This window comes from Aythya fuligula, chromosome 3, assembly GCF_009819795.1.
Source record: "Aythya fuligula isolate bAytFul2 chromosome 3, bAytFul2.pri, whole genome shotgun sequence".
Lineage (NCBI taxonomy): Eukaryota > Metazoa > Chordata > Aves > Anseriformes > Anatidae > Aythya > Aythya fuligula.
The window spans coordinates 22,532,890-22,554,796 of record NC_045561.1 but is presented as its reverse complement, the minus strand read 5'-3'; the positions used below and the strand labels follow the sequence as shown (position 1 = coordinate 22,554,796).

Genomic DNA, 21,907 nt, shown 5'->3' with positions numbered 1-21,907 from the left:
ATACATTCCCCCCAGTAGACATCTTTTTGAGTGTAAAAAGATCTACAATAAATCAACAGTTCATTGCAAACAAAAACTTCAATATACGGGATATCCAAAACATATTATAGCACAGGTTCACTAATTACTAGTTACACACTCAGGGGTTGGGGAGCATACAACTGTATGTGACAATGAATATCAGTATAATATAAAGAGTTTAGAGAAAAAACTGCAGGACTGGAGGATTTAAGGCAGCAGAAAGCAAAACATAACCTAGTTTGACCAAGACATGGAAGTCAGAAACCATAAAAACTTCCAGGGAAATGTTTTAAGTCTACTCTAATCTCCTATTTCATAAAGAAAGAGCATCCATCAATGATTCTGCACAGTTGCATTTTATTGACTAGCACAAGCAACAGGATCCTCATTTTTAGTAAAAAGAAGTCTAAGGGTAAATATCTGAGTTTTCAAAATTACATATTTTCTCACGGTCAGAAGAACAAACATTTCCAATATTTCCAATAAACTAATCCTCAAAGAAATTCCAGACGTAAGGCAAAAAGAAAAATCTTGCTCCAAAATTAAACATTTGCTTTGAAATTTATTTTGGTTTTAGAAAAAATAGATTATATGGCATAATTCAATTTTCTATTGTATTTATTTTAAAGCAAGCACACTGCTTAGTAGAGACTGAAATCTTTTATCTTATTTTCTAGATTAAAGTATCTCATTTGTACTACACTGAAACAGCAATGATTGTAAATATTTTTAATTTATTACCACTTAATTCTCAAAACAGAATCCAGGAAAAAGTGGACATCCTGGGCCATCAAGTTCAACCCCCTACTTCTGCAGACACCACAATAAAATACTAGTGATAAATACACCAAGTTTATTTTAAAAACAGGGAGGAGGCATATGGTTTCTTCTTTCACTGTTCCTTTTGGAAGACCATTTCCAAATCTGCTGTGAAAGCTGGGAACCTTCTCCTAAATTAAATTTGTTCACAAATAACACAAACAGTTGCCAAGACTGCTTCATTACAACAGCTACTTAGTAAAATGAGAAAGTTTTATTTTGAAGGAACTCACATCAAAATTGGCATGATTCCAAAGACATTGCTCTTCAATTCAGCAGAAAACTCCATCCCAGCTCATGCTAGCTGACATTCATACAAACCCACTCATATGCATGCAAATCTTGTGCATTACAGTACTTGCACAAGAATAAGAATTAATAACAAAGCTAAATGACATTGGCACTGTATCTCTACTTCAAGTTTCTCCTTAAATGAATGAATTAACTCTTGGATACCTGGAGCTTTTTGTCCTGACACCTGCCTGATAGAAACTAAATTTAATCAATCAAAAGTCAAAACCTCTTTCTTGACAAATTTCTGCAAGAGCCTTTATACAAAAGTTACATGTCTAATTATCCCCATATTATTAACCCTTCACTTCTAGGAGCAATGATAAGAAGGAAGGCCCTTATGAACAAGAGAAAAGGGCCATGAACTGTGTGGTAGCACAATAACGAGTGGCAGAAAAATTTAAAATGTTGAAATAAAGTTCCTTTTTCAGGCTTCACATGGCTATCCAGTAGGCTAAGCACTCTCTGGGTGAAGGGAAATCACACTCTCCCATTGCTGATGTAAGTGGGGACTGACTCCAAAAATAACTGTGTCTATGGCTGAATCCCAAGAAGAAATGTCCCTAACAGAGAAGCACGGCAAGAATTTAATCTGAAGATGCCTCATAAGGCAGAGAAATCCACCTTGCAAGTCAAGCTGTGGCAAAAAAAAAAAAAGACAAGAAAAGCTGCTCCTTGATACACATATGACTGCATCTTAGAATCATAGAATCATACAGGTTTGATTCTCTAGAGATCTTAGAAAAAGACCTCTAGGATCAAGTCCAACCTAGCACATCCAGGTCTACCACTAAACCATGCCTCTTAGCACAGCACCTACATGTCCTTTGAATACTTCCAGGGATGGTGACTCAACTACTTCCCTGGGCAGCCTGTTCCAGTGTCTCACAACCCCTACAGTGAACAAATTTTTCCTGATAGCCAACCTAAACCTCCCCTGGAGCAACTTGAGGCCATTTCCTCCAGTCCTATCACTTGTTGCTTGGAAGAAGAGACCAACCTCCAGCTTGATACAACCTCCTTTGAGGTAGTTGTAGAGAGCAATAAGGTCTCCCCTGAGCCACATTATTTCTGAACCAAGCCAAGATGCCACTGGCCTTCATGGCCACCTGGGCACACTGCCGGCTCACATTCAGGTGAGCATCAACCAGCACCCCCAGATCCTTTTCCTCTGCACAGCTTTCCAGCCATTCTGCCCCAAGCCTGTAGTGCTGCATGGGGTTGTTGTGCCCCAGGTGCACGACCCAGCACTTGGCCTTGTTAAAATTCATACAGTTGGCCTCAGCCCATCATTCCAACCTATCCAGATCCCTCTGCAGAGCCCTCCTGCCCTTGAGCAGATCAACACTCCTGCCCAGCTTGGCGTTGATCTTAACAGCTTTAGTTTGATTAGAAACTGCTTGAGCGGAGAGACCTGATGCAGACCTGCTTTCTATCCCTGTATCAAACCACATTGCAGGAATTTACATATGGCAAGTGCAGGAACAGTCTCAAAAGTCAGTGTAGCTTTTGAATTAGTAAAAGAATTAAATACATTATTTAGAAACTGGAAAGAGTTTTATATTGACATATAACACCACTGCTATTTATGGACTTCACTATCCCTTATTTAAGGATAAAGACACCCAAAGATAAGATGAAATCTGATTCTTTAGACAGAAACTCAGATTCAGGAGAACAGGGAAAGCTCCACAAGCCAAATGGCTACACTATTTGTACTTCAGGGTTTGTACTTCAGACAAGGAACCTAGTAATGGAGTTAATAAATATTGCCTTCCTAGTTTGTAGAACAAGCTTTCAGAGTACAGCTTTAGCTGCCAGTGTCAGGCACAAACAATGCATCACCTGTGTCTTTTTGCAGTAGGCAGAATTCTACAAAATCTGTGCAAGTTTAAACATGTACACCTTGAAAATGTAGTAGATATATTCAGTAAAAAAAAAAAAAAAAAGAAAAAAAGAAAAAAAAAAAAAGATTGTTAAGCTTAGATATTACTAATGTTGTAATTTTACATGGATATATTATCCAAATAGGTGATATATAACTTCAAATTGCATGTTAGTACCAAAGAATAAACCTTTAATACTTGCTTATCCGTGACAACCTTTCCTTTATTTGACTGTTTTTAACTGCTTATCTCTGAAGCACAGCAAGAGCTCTCAGATTTGTAACAGCGCTTCCCCGTTAGCCATATGGGCATTTCAGTCAATGTCTCAATATTATCTCATATGATTTAGTTCCCTGCCTTTCCCTGTATGATCTCAGCTACAAACCCACCTGCTATTTTAAGTTGCCATATTGGCACACATCTGCATCTTAATTTTATTTAAAGTGAGTTTTATATCTCTCTGGAAGTTGCAATTACATGATCAATGAAGCAAGGACAGGACATAAAGCAAAATAATTTGTAGTGATCTTTGCATTGTCAAGTATAATTTTAGTGGAAACCACCTTCCTGACTTTCAGTTATTATGAAGAGCTTTTCTCACCTTTAATAGAGAGTGACAGAATGCAGTTTCTTAAAATGATTATTCAAAATTGCGTGAATGGATGGGTAATGTGTCACAAAAGTCAAATAGTTTTATCTTTTTTTTCTTCATATTTTATTCTTTGTTTGTTAAAGAATTTGCTTATTTTATTCTTTGCTTGTTTCTTTTGTTAAATATCAATATCTTAAAAAAAAAAAAAAAAAGCTCAAATCTTAGTTTTCATCATATCTGCCCATGTAACTCAGTAGCTTCCCAGACTACTCCATCTGAAATGTTGGTTTTAATGAGAATCTTAATGCTCCAGCCAAGCAGAGTGCAGAGAGGAAAGTGAGATGAAAGGAAATCCTTTCTTCTTATACCTCTCCCCCAAAACATTTATTTTTCTGAATGTTAAACTTATTGATTCACCACATTTATCAGTAAAAATAAATGATAATAATTAATAATCCTTTGCAGTTGTAAATCTTCCTGCAAGGCGGTGAAGGCCTTAAATGCTAGGAAAGTATCATTTCCATTTTTAATACAAGGGGAAAAATGAAACTTGGAAATTACATGATTTACAGAAACAATGGCAGAAGAAACAGAGCCTCCAGATTTCTGCACTACATCAAATGATTGGGGAAACAAAGAATACTGTCAGTGGACTAATAACATATGAGCAGTGAAACTATGCATTTCTGGCTGATTATTATACTGTCATTCATCTCTATAGCACTGTATTGCTCTAAGCAGTGCCTTTCTAGATTAAGATTGCAAAGGGTTTTAAATCACTCAAGGGTGGAAAATTGTTCTATTCGTCAGATTTAACAGTAATAATCGTATGGCATTTCTTTGCTCTACTTAACTTGAATTTCATATGCTGCTACTATTAAACAACTCTCCATGCAGAAATCTGAACACATTGCTATTGCAAACAAAGCTCTTGTGGCTCTATCCAGGGCTGCACAAATAAAAACTGAGCAAACAGTTTTCATCTTTTTATTGAAATGTCATTAGTAAGGCAGTATTACATTTAGGCCAATACAATTTAAACTATTTAAGGTCTAACTGGATGTTTAAGATAACAGTCATTAAAATCTTACTGCAACTTCTGAAGTATTTAAGCCATATCCTAAGCCTTTTCCAATAGAAATTCCTACATGTAAAATTAAAAACATGCACTCTCTATTCCACAAACACAATTCAAAAGGCTTTCCCATCTACCTATGGAAACGTAGAGACATGATTATAGTATTGTAGTGGGTTTATGTGGCAAGGTTTTGGTAGCAGGGGTCTTCATGGGTGGTTTCAGTGAGAAGAATCCAGAAGCTGCCCCATGGTAGATAAGAGCCAGTTTCAGCTGGCTCCAAAGGAACCCACTACTGCCCAGAGCTGAACCGATATGGGATGTTGTTTGCACCTCTGTGAGAACACACTTAAGAAAGGGAAAAAAAACTGCTGCACAACAGCAGCTGGAAGAGAGGAGTGAGAACCACCCTGCAGACCCCCAGGTCAGTGCAGCAGGAGGGCAGGAGGTGCTCCAGGCAGGCAGCAGCAGTTCCCCTGCAGGATGTGGAGAGGTCCCTGGTGGAGCAGGCTGTCCCCCTGCAGCCCATAGGCCCGACATGGAGCAGATCTCCACGCTGCAGCCCCCCCATGGGTGGAGGAGCCCCCAGTGGAGCAGGTGGATGTGGCCTGGAGGAGGCTGCGGCCCATGGAGAGCCCCTGCAGGAGCAGGCCCCGGGCTGGAGCTGCAGCCCGTGGAGGAGCAAGGATCTGGAGGGAGCTGCCGCCCACCCGTGGGGGACCTGTGCTGGAGCAGTTTGCTCATGTGGTACAGAGCCATGTGGGAGCAGTGCTTGAAGAGAAGCAGTCCACATAGGATCAGTTTGGAAAGGACGGCATCCCATGCGAAGGAACCCACATGGAGCAGGGGCAGAGAGGGACCATGAAGGAGTGGCGGAGATGAAGCGTCAGGGACCAACCACAGCCTCCATTCCTGGTTCCCCTGTGCTACTTATGGGGAGGGCACAGAAAAGAGTGGATGGGATGGATGGTGTTTTTAGTTTTGTTGTTGTTGTTTCTCACTTACCTAGCTTGTTAGTAATAGGTAATAGATTTCATTAATCTCCCTATGCTGAGTCTGTTTTGCCCTTCACAATAATTGTTGAGTGATCTCCCTGCCCTTATCTCAACCCTTGAGCCTTTTTCATCATATTTTTCTCCCTTTTTCCCTTTGAGGAGGGGGAGCAAGAGAGCAGTTGTGGTGGAACTCAGCTGCCCACCTAAGTAAAAACCACCACAACTACGCTAATTAAATATTGATAAAAATCCGTAGAAGGCTCTCCTGCCAAGAGCACATGCACAAATATCCCGGTCTGCATTTGTATAGTCACACCACTGTATTCCCCTGCACAAACAAAAACTATGTGGATGGACAAAAACTAGAAACCATATAGATGGACAAAAGTAATAGCATTGTTTCAGTGATGGCAAGTCACATTTCCAAGCATGCAGAGAGGTGCAGAGAAACCACTAAGAATAATCATTGGGCAGTCACCTGAAAGTCCATGTATTAGTACAAGAAAGAAAAACTCCATGTTGTAAGAAAGACAGAAATTTATCTTCAGGAATACAAGCATACTGTGCAGAGTTTTGAGTACTTTGAATGGAAAGTTACTATCTCAGTGCATTACTGGTTATTATAATGGCAACCCTGCAGACAACAATTTGAAAAAGTAAACCTCGTTTCTGAATGTTAAGAATACATTTGTTGTTATTAGTTTTGACAAAACCACCGAGAGAAAAAACAAACAAACAAACAAAAAAAAACACTCAGCAGCTGCAAAATTCTGTTGGGAACACGATGTTCCCAGAAGGATGATTTGATAAGCATCTATTGACAGATTTCTACAACTGCTATGAAATGTTTTTAAATCACCTCATTCAACTGCAAGGAGAAACAGTTTTACTAACAACAAGATTCTGGACACAGATTTGACTTTCTCATCACAATCACTGAAATATGTTACCCTGCTATCCTGAAACTGAGATGCGTCAACCCTCTCACGTTCAGGAAAGAGAAAGACGTTCCACCTATTCCCCACTGACAGAGTTCAGAGATTACCTGTGCTTGTATCACAATTGTAAATCCACTCCCTTACTTTCAGTCTAGACCAGCTGAAACTCAGACAGGAAAAAACAAAAACAAAACAAAAACAAACAAACAAAAAAGAAAAAAAGAAAAAAACAGCTTTGTGCAGATAAACTGCAGTTCATTAAGAGGAGAAAGACAAGCAAGCAAGCTGTACAGGAGAGATGATGCTAATACAGCTGTACAGAGCCTGTTTCTGAATAGGCTAATAGTTTTGCTCCCTGCAGCTAGTACACGTTTCAAAACAGACCTCAAGTGGAGGAGGAATTTTTAAGGTGAAGAGTGCCATGTTTCCCCCACCCCCTCTATGATTTCAGTATTTTGTCACAATTCATTTACTTTAAAACTTTGGTACTGCTTTTAGTACAGTGAAACAGAAAGCCTAAGGAAAAAAAAAAAAAGTTCAAAAAACAGCAGTATTCTGTGAATGAAACTCAACACTTGACATTTTTAAGGGACAAAAAATATTGTTAATAATATTAAGCAAAAAATAAAAAATAAAAAATAAAAAATAAATCCATTAGTTTCAAAACTGATCAATACAGCACATTCTTCTGAGAAGAAAAAAAAAAAAAAAAAAAAGTTTACATGTATTTTACCTGGAAACGTATTATTTAAGTTTAACAGACATGTTAAAGTCACAAGGCTCTGCTTCATAAATTATTCTTGAAAGGAACTGAAGCACATTTTCTATTAGTTACCAGCACAAAGCTGATAATCACAAAGCTAGGAATAAACAGGATGTCTCTGCAGAATAATTTTAGGGAAAGGGTAGTAAACAGATGGAAAAATACACCAGAATACATACGATTAGAAAAAATATTTGTTGCAAAGAAGGAGGTAAGAGAATGAGATCAAAAGACAAGATTTTTTTTTTAATATGAGTAAGATAAATGTAATAAATGAGAGACTTGTGAGTTGGCTACTGCTGTCTCTACCAAGTTTCCAATCTTATCATCCCACTCCAATGTATTGTATTACTTAACTTTCAAGGATTCATATATATGGTTATAAATCATCATGTTGAGATTTTTGTTTTCTTACACGCACTCTTTTTCAGGTCAATTTTCTCCTCAACGGTGTCAATTTATTGTGCAAAAACTGTTGTTTGGGAGAAGTATCTTCCCCCACTCCTTATGTTGAGTTCTCTTGCATTTCCTCACAGGTTTCATATTGCTGCTGCTACCTCTTTTCCCTCTGTCATGTTCTCCATTCTCACCAGCAATGGTTTATGTACATTCACCAAAACCCACAAAATGCATTTTTCATGTTCTGTCGCTAATAAATCTGTTCAAGCATGTCATGTATTACACCATACCCACACAGAAGACTCATTACACAGGCTGCCCAAAAATGTCCACCATCTGAATTCAACCATACCTTCTGGATTCAGTCAGCCTTCTCTTCTCTTCTCAAATAATTGTTCCCCAAGCAAGAATTTTGCATTTTCAATCATCCTTCTTTTTGTCCCTTACTCATACACACACCATCTTTTGAGCTTTCCTTCATCTTTCTCCCTTGAGTCCTACTTCCCTTAGATCCACTTTCCCTCTTCCCACACCATTCTTCTTAACCGTTACCTACTCAACCATGGGGTCCTACCAATTCTGTCTCAGAAAGAAGCCTATTACAGGGTAGCAGGCAGAAGTGCTGATGATCTGCATTCCCTGCCTCCAAATGGCACAGAAGAAGCCCAGTTGGACCACCAAGAGGCAGGACAAGAGAATAGGAGGTTTTCGAGCAGGTGGCATCAGGCAGGAATGACCAGGTTCGAGATCTCCACAGATTTTGTTTCCCATAAAGAGGCCAGGCAGAACCTAAAGGAAGTAACTCTGAAGCCCAGACACACACACCAGACACGTTTGTGTTTGAAGAAATAAGGCATGGGGAAGGGATGCAGTAGTAATGCACTTGTTTTTGCAGAAATAAGGTAAGGGGAAGGGATACAGCAGCCAGTAAGAAGGATCAAGCTTTTAGAGTAAAATAATCAAACAGCAACACTATTATCTTGCCTCATCTGTTCACATACCTTCCTGTGACACTGACTAGTTTAATTATAAGAGCATGAGTAAGGATAAGGACAGATTTTAGCATAGATCCAAACACACCTGCCACTTAAAAAAAAAAAATCAACAAATCAGATTTCTAAAGGATCTAATAGTGTTTAGGTAATAGCAGACCAACGCTGAAGCACATGTTTTTGATTAATTTTTGGTTGAATTGATCTTCATGGAGTCTTCATTATGCTTCCTTATAAATACCCGTTCTGTGAATGTACAAGGCAGTTTATATTTACATGGTGATACAAATAACTTTAGCAAGAACTCTTAACAGGATAAAATAATAATGCAACAGAAGATTGACTAAACAATCAAACACTTGAAACAGTGACTCACAGCATAAAGATGGCTGGCATTTAAATGCATTCAAAAATCAAATGTCATTACAACAAAAAAATGGCACTTTATCAACAATACCTGGCATTTGCACAGCAACTGTTATCGGATAATTACAAAGACTATAACTTACTAATTCCCACCATTTTACTGTAGATCTTCTGTTATTGGACTCCAGTTACTCCCATGATGTGCTTAGTTTTCCAGCTGTATTAAAAAAATAAAATAAAATCTAGCTCTGATAGTAAGAGTATGACACAGCCTCCAAAAGCTTAGAAATAAGAAAGGACCCACAAACAATGCAAAAGTATTTTATGATCTATTGCATAAGTGAGGAGCTCCAGGCAAAGTTCTATGGAACAACTCCTTGACAGCATCATTTTTTCATCACCTCTGTGTTCTGCTTCATGTGCTCACTTTATCAAAATGGTAGGTGCAAGTTCAGCAGTCCTTCAGAATCTTAAAGAGAAAGCCTGCTTCCATTATAAATGTTTTGTGATCTTCCAGTGCCTTTTAATATAACTTTTTGCAACATTCCTAAAATAAATCCTTGCACAAAAAGTTACTTGTACAGTAACTTTTTTTTTTTTTCAATGGGAAGTGAAGAAAAGAGACCCTTGTCCTGTCACGACAAGGTACATTGATGTTCCTTTGAGTTTATGTGGGCACACAATGAAACACTAAGCAAGATGGAGATGCTGTGTCCCCGCAAAATATTTTATACCCAGACAGGAGAGACAGGGAAAGGATAGGCAGATTACAAGGTGAAAAACTGGCTACGCCATCAGGCTGAAAGGGTAGTGGTCTCAGGTTTGAAGTCTGCCATTAGGGCTGCCCAGTTAGGAGCTACTGGGGGATCAATACTGCAGCAAGTCTTGTTTGACATCTTCACCGCTGACTTGGAAAATGAGATAGATGGAGTAAATTTGCAGGGGACACCACACTGGGGGGATCAGTTGACATACTGGAGGCTATGGCTGCCATTCAGAGTGGCCTTGACAAGCTGGAAGAATGGGCCAGTGAAAGCCTCATGATGGTCAACCAAGGCAACTGCAAAGTCCTGTTCCTGGGACACACTGTCCACACATAACATTGCAGCCTGCCAGCAACTCAGCAGAAAAGGATCTGGCCTTTCTGGTGGACAAAAGAATGTTGGGTGCACAAGGAGAGACTGAGGGAAGTGGTTTTGGCTGTGGGGTAGGAGATCAAATTACTGTATTCATTTTCTCGGGGTGGGTTTGACAGAAGTCAGCACAAAGGTTTTCTCAGGGGGGTGCACCATGAGACCAAGAGACAAAGTCAGAAGTTGCACCCATAGAAGTGCCAACTGTGTATAATAAAATCTATGTTCACAGTGAGAGTGGTCAAGTACTGGAACAGGCTCCTGGAGAAGCTGCAGAGTCTCTGTCTGCAGAGGAACTCACAACTCAACCAGGCAAGGACTTGAGCAGCCTGGCCTAACTTTGAAATTAGGCCTGCCTTGAAGAAGAGATGTGACTAGGTGATTTCCTAAGTCTCTCCCAATCTAAATCTTTTTATGAACTTGGTATTGTTTCCTTGAACAGGAAGGAGACATTTCTGAAGGTGTAATTATTACCTAAGGAACACAGGAACCATCCTGTTAAAATTGCATCTTGCTCTCTGAAAAGCATCATGGCCACAAACAAAAAAATAGTAATAATAATAAAATGGAATTTCCAACTGTAAAACACTGGAACAAGTTGATCTTGTAAATAAAATACTATTTGATGTCTGCTTTTGCCTCATGAACAGACTCTGTCCTGTGACTTTAGGTGACTACCCCTTTGAAGAACGGCAATAATAACAACAGTACTTACTTGTTTCATATTGGAAAGACTCTTTGTTTCCACAGAAAGTGGATGTGTTTTCAAAACCACCAACCTACAAACCAGTAAGTCCCTCAACATCCCCTAATTTTAATTTCTGTGAGACAGAGTTTGCTTGCCTGGCGGAGTCACTGCTAGCTGTCAGCAACAACACTGATTATAAATGAACTGCATGTCAGAGACACTGAAGAAGAGGAATGGGTCAAAGAGATACCTAGATTCTCATTCTCTGCTCAGCTTCCTCCTCTTCTTTCTGAAAAACATTCTGATAGAAGGGCGTTCATGCTGGGAGGGGTGAAGGGGGCAAGGGAAGCAACTCAGCCAGAAGTCTGAATGTTGAATTTTAAGGGTGATTGAACATAGTATTTGGTGACTGAATATACAAATGTATGTAATAAGAGCTAAAACCTCATGCCTCAGACTCAATCAAGAGAGTGGCATTCACAGTCTAATGAAATATGACAGCTATATTGCCATGCTTATCAACAAACGTAGCAGTTGAAAAAAGCACTACAAATAGATTATTTGCCAATTTTGAGATAAAATCCCTTTAGTAAGTAGATTTTCCAACTAACCTTATGATTAACAAAAACAAACAAACAAACAAACAAACAAAAATATTGGATATGTGACAACCAAATAACATTGAAACAGTTCTCTGCACATTGCTGAAGGAGGGAGACACAAGACTCCACAGAGTAATTTATTGTACGTTGATAACAGTGTCACTGTGACTTGTGAAGCATCTGGAGTTACAACCAGTGGCAACCATTTACAATGTAAAACCCTTCTCCAAATAAATCTCATCATGACAATTCCAATATATAGAGAGATCCATTTTAATCTTTTTACAGCTTTTAAATCTGTGGCACAGCCAAAGACTTATACCATTTTTTAATTAATACTTAAGCATGACAAGGCAACTAAACTGAAATATATTTACTTTTCAATACATAAAGTATATTTTGTTAAGTAGCCTAAGCTGCCTGGCCTGGTATCTGTCTGTCAGCATTAATGTGACTAACTTCTGAAAGCAAAGTGTACGGGAGCTGTCAAGCTACGTTATAGCCAGACACATCAGACTTACTCCTTAAGCTGTCATGACTATGAAACCTTCAGGGACAATGTGCTCAGTCGCTTAGAGAAGAAAAATTCTTCCAGAAATATGTATAACATAACAACAGTGTTTGTGTTCCTGCTCCTCAAACCTTAATTTCATTCTATTTTTAATCACATAATTATCCAATATTCTCAGAAAACTGAATTAATGACTCATTAAAGTACAGAACTGAACTTCAATGACTGAAAGAATATTCAAGCTCAACCAAGTCTGTAAGGAAATTACTTTCTTTTCAAGGCAGGCTCTAAAGTATTGTACGGAGAAATTGAGCTGACCAGCAGCCTTTGCTGAAGAGAAGTACAGGTTCAAGTGAGCTTACAGCTCTTTTTACTGGACTCTGATAGAACAGCCAGCTATCCTCCAAACCACAGTTACAGATAAACTAAGCTACTGATACACAGAGAAAACTGATAGACTAGCCACCAGTTTGTGGCCAAAGTGCTTTGCTCAAGTGAATTTGCCATCAGCACAAGCCTTAAATAATTATCTTGTGTGCTTTTGACTTACCTTTAAAACTAAGGTTAAACAATTTATCAAAAATTAGCCTAACAATTTTATGAGGAAGCCTAAGTGAGACGGGTACTGAATATTCACCAAATTCCATTTATGTAACTCTTGGAGAGCTTTCAAATTTTTCTACCTACACTACCTCAAATTGAATACTGATAAAATACAGTCCACATCAGCAGGACCATAGTGAAAAATAGCAGAAGTGGCAAGGTCTTCTACGTACATAGCACCTTATGTTGGAAAGCAAAGACATTTTAGGAATATATTTGATAAGGTGTCATGCAGTACTTGGAGTTCAGTTCTATTATCCACACTTAGTAGATGAGAAACAATGAACAGAAAATTTAAGCCATCTGCTAAACATAACAAACAAAGCAAATAGAGGAAACAGCACACCACATAGTTTCTAAAGGCTTCCTTCCTTGGTATTCTCAAAAAAAGTAGCTAATTAGAAACTAAAAGTCCATCTTAGCCTACAACACTTTTTTTCAGTCACTGCCTCCCACTGGTTTTAAATAGAACTGTGATCTGGTAACTGTTAATTCAGGCCAGTGTCATATGAAGGTAGTTTATCAGCATTAACACTGTCCCCAAACTCTGAAAGGATAAATACAGCAAAAAATATATACTCTGCTATTTTATTCTTATTATTACATTTAGGTAACTACCACAGATTTCAGCTCATATTACTCTTGCCATGACACAATTTTTTCTAGAATCAATTGAATTCACAACTATATTGAAGAACTGCATAAGCCCAGCTGATGTGGTACAACTCCTTACACCAGCACCATTCATTTTTTCTCTGGCCCAATACTCCTAATGCTTACTGGCAATCCTTAAGTATTACTGGTTATTAAGCAATTGCACACATTCACAGATACACTGGTATTAGTTCAAAGAGATGGTCCACCATTTGAATTAATTTTTCAGACAGTAATGTCCTTGCTACTTTGTTTTGTTGTGGTGTTATAAAATGGAACACTTTGAAAAGCTCTTTTCATAAAACTTTTCTTAAAATAACAAATCTCAAAGCAGTTCATTTCATCTTAAAATACAAAGAAAGGGAAGGACTGTCTTTCATGTAGTCAGATTACCCCCAAAACAAAGTATTTGTAGAGAAAAATAGTACGTCATATATTAAGCATGTCATATATTAAATGACAACACATAAACCAGAATTTGGTCACTTTCAGTCAACTTCAGTTCAGACATAATTGAAATCAATGGAGCCATACTAGAAAAGAACTTGGTATGTCAAATCTTACTGGGAGTTCAAAAAGACCTGACATGGCTCACTTAAATGTTAACAGGAAGCTAAATCTTAGTTAAAATAGTTTAGGAATTGAGTAAAACAGCTTATATAATTAAAATGCTGTTTATAAAGAACAAGGAGAATAGCTGACGATAGCAAAACAAAGTGTCTATGATATTTAGTAAGAAGACCATACGCTCTGTTTTTGAGTTTATAGCACGATCAGATGCAGATATAAAATTATGCAGTTGACAGACCAAATCCTGCTGTTAGCTGTACCACGCAACCCCACCAAAATATGCTCAGCTGTATTAGTCCAACAGAGAGGACACCTTGGTCAATATACATGTAGATGATACCACAGCTAGTAATGCAAATAAAGTGCTATCAAAAGTTTATGTCTGAAACAGCTTACAGTCACATGCAGTATCTCTATGTGTGTATATGTGTATATATATATATATATATTTTTTTTTTTCCCCATAAGATATTTACTCACTGAAGTTTTCTTAACATTTTGATGCTAACTTCTTTTGAAGACAAATCTCATTTAGCTGATACACATTTGGCAAATACTGCTTCAAGTAAAATCAACTTTACTAAACTGTGTACCTATGAGAACTCAAACACACTCAACACATTGAGACATCAGATGAAAAAGTTTTATTAAATTTAGAAACATCTAATTCATAGAGTTATGCAAAGTTTACTCCAAACACTAGAAACAGCCCATATAGTGTTTGAAACAGCCTATGTAATTCTGTAATGGGAATATGAGGCTTTATTCAATTCCACAGGATTGTTAGAAGAAACCAAGCAGAAGGATCACCATTCTCTACTAAATTCTCTGGTACTTTTCCACAACAGTGACACAAAAGTATACATTTCTACATAATGTTTTTAGTGTTGTGTCATTACAGATGGAGGTAATGTGATCATTGAACAATCTAAACGTTTAAGAAATTCCCATACCACAGAAGTTTTTATTAAACCTATTACATCTATAGTAATGAAAACTATCACTCCTATAAAATCCACCTGGGTACTGAGTAGGAAGAAAATGAGATTTTGTTTGAGCCACTGTTAATTCATTCCATATAACTGCCCAAATTTCAGTCAGATTCTGGTCCAAACAACATGAAGTCCAAATGTTGCATTTTATACTCGTCCTTTAAAATAGCTTACAAAATGTAAATGCAAGTTCAGCCTTAGGACCCTGTAATTTTTCAATGTGATGAGATGCTCAGATTAATCAGCACTTTGTTCTTAGTAACAAAACATTAAAAGGAACAAGAAAAAAAGCATTGTAGCAGAAAAATGTAATATTTAAAATCCTCTGCTGCCCTTATAAGAAACTACTTAAAATGTGTCAACTGTCCCTTGCAAATATATTACAGCAAAAAATAAAGATGAAAATCTGGTTGCAGGGAAGGAGTAGGAGTTTTGTTTCTTGGGAAGATTTTCACAATGAGATGTTTAAGGTAAAAGAAACTCCTATGACTCAATACATAAGCTACATGTCAGACTACATTTAAGAAGAAATCAGGAAGCAAATTATAACAGTTCTTAGAGAAAGGACGATAGAAATTGTTTTGTAATCGGTATGCTTCAAAATTTGTTCTGGCAGGGTGTTCCATCTGTTATTCTATGACCTTCACACAAACCATGCACTTCAATAGGATTATCTATTTATAACAGAAGTACCAATTCTTGCTCTATTACAGTAGAATGGTGTTTCCAGCCATTTTCAATTTCAATCCCTCAATAATTTTACAATGGATGTGAGAAACAGGTGCCATACACATAAGCCTATTGACAAAGGGTTTTTCTTTTCTTCTTTGCTTCTTACATATCTCTATAAATAATGGATTGCTCTCCATGGGTTTACAGACTGAAAGTTGAAAAATGTTTCACTAAATTTGCAGTGACTACACTGACTTATGTATGGAAAAGTAATTTGCACCATTTGCTAGACATACTGTATGTCTTCAGCCAACAACAACTTCAGTCCAGGAAAAAGACAACTACTGAAACACAGTAGCAGACTTCAAATATATAAAAAATTATAAAATTGTGGTAGTGATTACAGAAATACCAGTGCAATTTGTAGAAAGAGATTCAGCAAACACTTAGAAAACACTTCTTAACTCTAATTGGTTTGAAGAATCTGCAGAATTATCCCTTTGGGAGACCTTATGGTTTGGGGAAAAGGAAAGAAGGAAACATGAGTAATCATCTAAATTGTACTACCCCTTTTTTTCTGAAGAGTGGGAGTACAGTAGCTGACTCCTAGAGATCCTTTTCAGTCTTTGCAGTACACGACATCACCATCGCCTTTTTTGTCATTTCATTAATAAGAAAAATTTTGTAACTGCACCATTAACTGTTCAGAACAATTAGATTTCAAAGAATCCTCTCAGCTGACTGCTTCCTACCTCTAACGTGCTTACATACAGCTAAGCTAGCAGCTTTACTCATGTTATAAGAAAAATACATTCTCTATCTCCCTTGCTTGTTAGTTAGAGGAGGTTTTGTTTTGTTTTGTTTTTTAATCTTATTCTATCAGGTACCTGCAAAGGCATTCACAGAATCACAGAATGGTTTGGGTTGGAAGGGACCTTAAAGATCATCCAGTTCCAACCCCCTGCCATGGGCAGGGATGACACCCACTAGATCAGGTTGCTCAAAGTGCCATCCAACCTGGACTGGTTGAGCTCTGTTTCAGCTTATCCTGCTCCAGCCTGAACGTTTACTGCACTAAGTTCTCTGTGTGATATAAAAAGACATACAAGCTATAGTGTAAATAATTTCACACTACGTAACAACATAAAAGAATTTCAAATTATGCATATGGATAATTTCATCACTGTGGAAAACCATATTTTAAGTTACACACTTAGTCCTATCACAGCCCCCCTGCATACAGCAGGGAGTGAACACCACCACTTTCAAGTGAAATTGGTGAAGAAGGAATCGAAACACCAGCTCACGCATCACAACGACTGATGAAGTTTCAACTTCAAAAGTGATGCTTAAGAAAGTTGTTGGTGTAGCACTTATTGAAGGAAAGATCAGCATCACCAGATATGTGGAGGCTTCTCCTTGGCAGTGCTCGGCTCCTGGACAACAAAAGCCACGTCCCTCGGAGAGCTGTGGTGTTAACAGGGTTGATGCTGGGTGCACGGCTGCCTTTATGCCAAGGAAAGTCAACGGCGTAGAAGTTCTCCACACGCACAGCGCTACCACGGCGCTCAGGGTGCGAGCCCTTCCCAGAGGCACAAACAAGCGCGTTCTTCACAAGCTATCGCGGAAGCGCTTCCCTTGATTTACGTTTGTGAAAACTTAACGGGATGCAGATATACGTGTACATAGCCCCACGGCGCTCTCGGGGGCCCAGCCCACGCCGCAGCCCCCTGCCCCTGCTCCCGCTCCGCCTGTCAGGGACCCCGACGGCCCCCCCGGGGCTGGGGCCGCTGCTGGCGGCCCCCGCCGGGTACTCACATGCCAGATGGCGAAGAAGATGAGGGCGGCGCAGAGGACCAGCGACAGCATGTAGCAGAAAGCGGCGAAGGTGAAGGCCATGGCGGGGAGCCGGCACGGGGGAGCCGCGACCCCCGAGCCCCCGGGGGGCAGACGGGCGTCCGCGCCCCCGCCGCCGGCCGGGCGGAGTTCGCCGCCCTCGGACAGCACAAGGGAGGGGATGCTCGGCCCCAGGACAAAGAGCTCCGGGAGGCTCCGCTCCTCCGAGCCCGTCCCGCCTCCCGCAGCGCCGTGCCCGGCCTCCGCCCGCCCCCTCCACCTGCTGCGGGCGGCGGAGCGAGCTGCGAGCGGCCCCTCCGCCGCCCTCCCCTCTCCTCCCTTCCCCTCTTTTCCTCTCCCTTCCTCTCCGCCCTGGCGTGTGAGGCGCGGGGCTGGCTGCCGACGGTGATGGAGGCGGCCGGGGGGCTTCGCCGAGGGGTGGGTGGGTGTGTGTGGGGGTCCTGTCACCTGTAAGGCGGTGCCTTCCGTCACGACCGCGTGTTTCTGATGGAAACCATATCACGATATCACGATAGTGTGAGCGTGGGCTGAGCTGAGGTCGACTTGAGCCAGATCTTGAAAAAATGACTTGCCCAAACTTGCTTTTATTATTATTATTATTATTATTTTTAGTAAGAACGGTAAATCCGTTCCGAGGAGGCCCCTCTGAGGAGGAGAGCATGGCCAGACGAAGGCTGAGGCACTGCCAGGGGTCACCTCTCCGCAGGACAGGCAGAAACGGCCCAGGGGCGATCTGACTGCAACTGAGCCGCTCAGCAAAGTACTGCCCTGAGATTCTTCCCCACAAGGTGAAAAGGATGTTTGCAGATAGGGTAAATAAACGGCAAAGCCGTTTTAAACGACAATTTGGGAGATCGCGCTTTGTGACTTCTGGGTATTTGCAATATCCAAACAGCTAAAATACATGTTTAAAATGAAGGGTAAGCCTCTTCCTTCTTACCTGGTCTTTGACAGCTCCCATAGTGTCTCCAGACATGCCTTAGCCATTTCTGCAGGGAGTTTATTTAAGATTTACAGCCAGTTCTTCTGTCTCTTTGTACCACAGCAGCAGGCAATACAGCAGGTTTGCAGACAAACAAACAAACAAACAAAAAATCAGTAGAAAATACCACAGGTCTACCTGAGGACTAATCTAAAAATATTCTGAAAACCATGGATGAAAGCTATATGTTTGCAAAGTCTTTACAAAACTTAAAAGAATTTCAGTTCATGGCATTATTTTCTATCTACGGGTGGAAGGGACTAACTTGGTTAAAATTATGGTATAGAATTTTAAACATAACATGCACTTCTACCATGAGCGAAGAGTGCTGACTTGAACTGAGTGTCAAGGCTGGTAATTAATAAACCAATCAGGAATAAACTGATGGAAATAACCTTTTATAAGTGAGCTGCTCTGGAATGTGCATGTGATTTGGTGATTTAATTAAGAAGGACAGAACACAGCAAATAATGAGCTTTGCTGTCATACAAAGATGCAGTAAATGTATTGTAATTCCTTGACCTTTTTAATTGCTTTGTATCTGAAATTCTGCAGAGCATAGACTTGAGAAAGTAAAGGGTTTACTCATAACCACACATTTTAAAAAGAGCTGAAAATGAGCTACAGGAGCAGCTTTGGATTTTATGTATTTTTTGTTTTATTTTGTCCTGGTTGCTTTAAAACCTAGATATACATTACCTATGCTAAGACTCATCACAGAGCACCCAATGCTTCCAGGAAAACAAAAATAAAACATTTCCTTCTGGAGCACTTATGAGCATGTATGTATACACACACATATATGTATATAAATAAAAATAAAAATATTCTATGGGCATCATTAAAGACAGACATGGAAGCAATGATTAAGTATAAATTTGGAATCTAAGGTAAATATTCTCCTGTTTTCCACTGCCTCTTATCCTCATTTACATTTCAGTTATGTATTTGGAGCTGTTTGATGAACACACAGGTGAAATATGTTTCTCATTTTGCAAAGTGACAGTTCCACATCCAAATGCTTCCAATATTGCACAGTCTTTCCTGATATTGATTTCAAAACATGTATTTCCCATTGGCCCTACTTCTAATCATTAATCATTGTTAATGACTGACTAATTACAAGAATTCCTGATTAAAAAGTTAAAGAAAAAGCTATCAAGATGCTTGTAATATGTTTTTGTCCTATCACCTTCTTACATTATATTATATTATATTATATTATATTATATTATATTATATTATATTATATTATATTATATCTATACATTATATATACATTATATTATATATATTATATCCTGAGATATTTAACTGATGGAAAACTGTGGAAAGATTTGGCTGTCACTTAGTACATCTCTGAGATTTGTCTAGGCTACACAGTAATCACTAAAAATGGCTTCCTTATCTCCATCTCATTAGAAACTCATTACAACTTAGTGTATGATGCGGACCTCACAGCAGGGAGCCATTCCTATGTAATTTCTGAACTAGATTTCTGCAAATCATGGTAAGTGAGGCAAAAGGTGAAAATAATTTAGATGTGCCTGCCCCTTTTTTCACTGGCTTAAGCCCTGAGAACACAGCAGGAACATAAGACTGTCTATTAGCTCTACATTCACTTCTAAGGTCTTAGTCCTAACCTTCAAATAAACTAATGGTTCTGATCCTAGCTTCATGAGAAATTACAGTCCAGGACCCAGCTGTTCTCCTTTGAAGTAATGCACATCACAGAGACCGGAAGGGATGGTTTGAGAGCTGAGGGTGCTGCATTATCAGCTGAAGGGATCTGGAACAAACACAGCAGATGCACAGAATATGATCACCTTTAGAAAAAGAAAATGTTATTTTCAAAACTGTTGTTTTTACACTGGCAACTTTACAGTTGCATTTTACGGATGCGACTTTAAAATGTTGTAATTCATTATTTGAGCTGCATGTTATAGGAAGTCCTATAGCAGGAACCCCTTGCTGCTAGCCAGGCTAGGGGAAGGAGAGGAATTGCAATGTTAAATGATATAGTCTGGTCCAAGGGTGGAGATTGTGATGGATGTACTTTTAAATTGTTGTAAACCGTGATCTTATTTGCATGTTATAGGATGTCACATAGCAGGAACCATTCAAACCAACAGAGCATGAGCATCACAAGAAGCAGCACAACTGCAGCAGCGACACGACCTGAGCTGGCTGTGATGTTCATCTACTGCACACAACACACTGCCTCTCCCATCCTGAGTGACCACCACAACAGAGAAATATAAGAATCTAAGTCATGGGTTAAAAGAACTCAGTGGATATTTTGTGGACATTTTATGGACATCTCACTGGGGTGGTCCATAGACTAAGGGAATGATATTTGTGTGTTTGTTGAAAGGTGGTGATTAATTAGAATGTCTTGTAAATGTGGAACCTGAGCATGACAAAAGAGGCATGGAATAGGTGGTGTATATAGTCATAGTTTTGGCTAGGATAGAGTTCATTTTCTTCTTAGAGGCTTGTATGATGCAGTGTTTTTGATTTTTTTATGAAAATAGTGGTGATAACACACCAGTGTTTTCAGTTGTTGTGGAGCAGTGCTTGCACAGAGTCAAGAACTTTTCAGCTTCTCTTGCTGCCCTGCCAGTAAGCAGGCTAGAAGAGCACAAGGAGCCAAGAGGAGACACAGCCAGGACAGTTGACTCAAACTGACCCATGACATATACCATACCACATGACAGCATGCTCAGCAGCAAAAACTGGGGTAAAGAAGGAGGAGGGGAGAGATGTGTGGAGTGATGGTGCTTGTCTTCCCAATAAACTGTTATGCATGATGAGCCTGCTTTCCTGGCAGTGGCTGAACATCTTCCTGCCAATAGGAAGCAGCAAATTAATTCTTGTTTTGCAAGGAATCTCTGGGTTTATCACTTCTGACTAGCTGAATTCCTTCAGAGCTGAAAATGGAATAATAAATTTTGTGAATAAATAAGCTACGAGAAACTCTTCAGCTGTCACTGAAGATCTAGCAGAGCCTTGCTGGTTGCTCCTACCTACTGCAGACACAGTTAGGTTCCACTTCATGTCTCCATCATTCTAAAGAAAGAAGCCAGAACTAAGTCAAACATGTAATGTCCTTCTTCTGAGCTCTTCTCAGAAGGAAATGAAATTTTCTCACATTAAATAAAATTTTCTTCTTTCTCTCTTTATACAGAGACTGCTATTGCTAATGCATGCTCATCCCTATTATCCAGAAAACAACAGTCTGATGCAGTAGAACAAAGAGCTGGCATCTTTGCTATAATTTTGAGAATTTTCAGTATTTCACCAAACTGACATATGTGTTCTATCTCAATTCATGGTCTTAGTCATTTTTAACTTGCATGCATAAATGAGTAGCTTCAATATGGTGTTCATAAATAACAGTGTTGACTGATGAATACATAAACATTACTTTGTGTCTGTATTTATTTATTTTAAAAAGTGTGTTGCCACAGGTTTATGAGGGGTGGGTACATCCACAGCATGAAAGG

General features: G+C 39.2%; 1 protein-coding gene across 2 annotated transcripts in view; it reads right to left on the bottom strand.

The window, feature by feature from the left end:
- The window catches only part of CNIH3 (cornichon family AMPA receptor auxiliary protein 3), a 42,034-nt gene extending 24,573 nt beyond the window's left edge, over nucleotides 1-17,461 (bottom strand). For both annotated transcript variants that reach the window (XM_032185409.1, XM_032185410.1), the window contains exon 1: nucleotides 17,381-17,461. In XM_032185409.1, coding sequence (XP_032041300.1) covers nucleotides 17,381-17,461 — 81 coding nt within the window. The remainder of the gene's footprint in view (nucleotides 1-17,380) is intronic.
- Nucleotides 17,462-21,907: the final 4,446 nt, after the last annotated feature.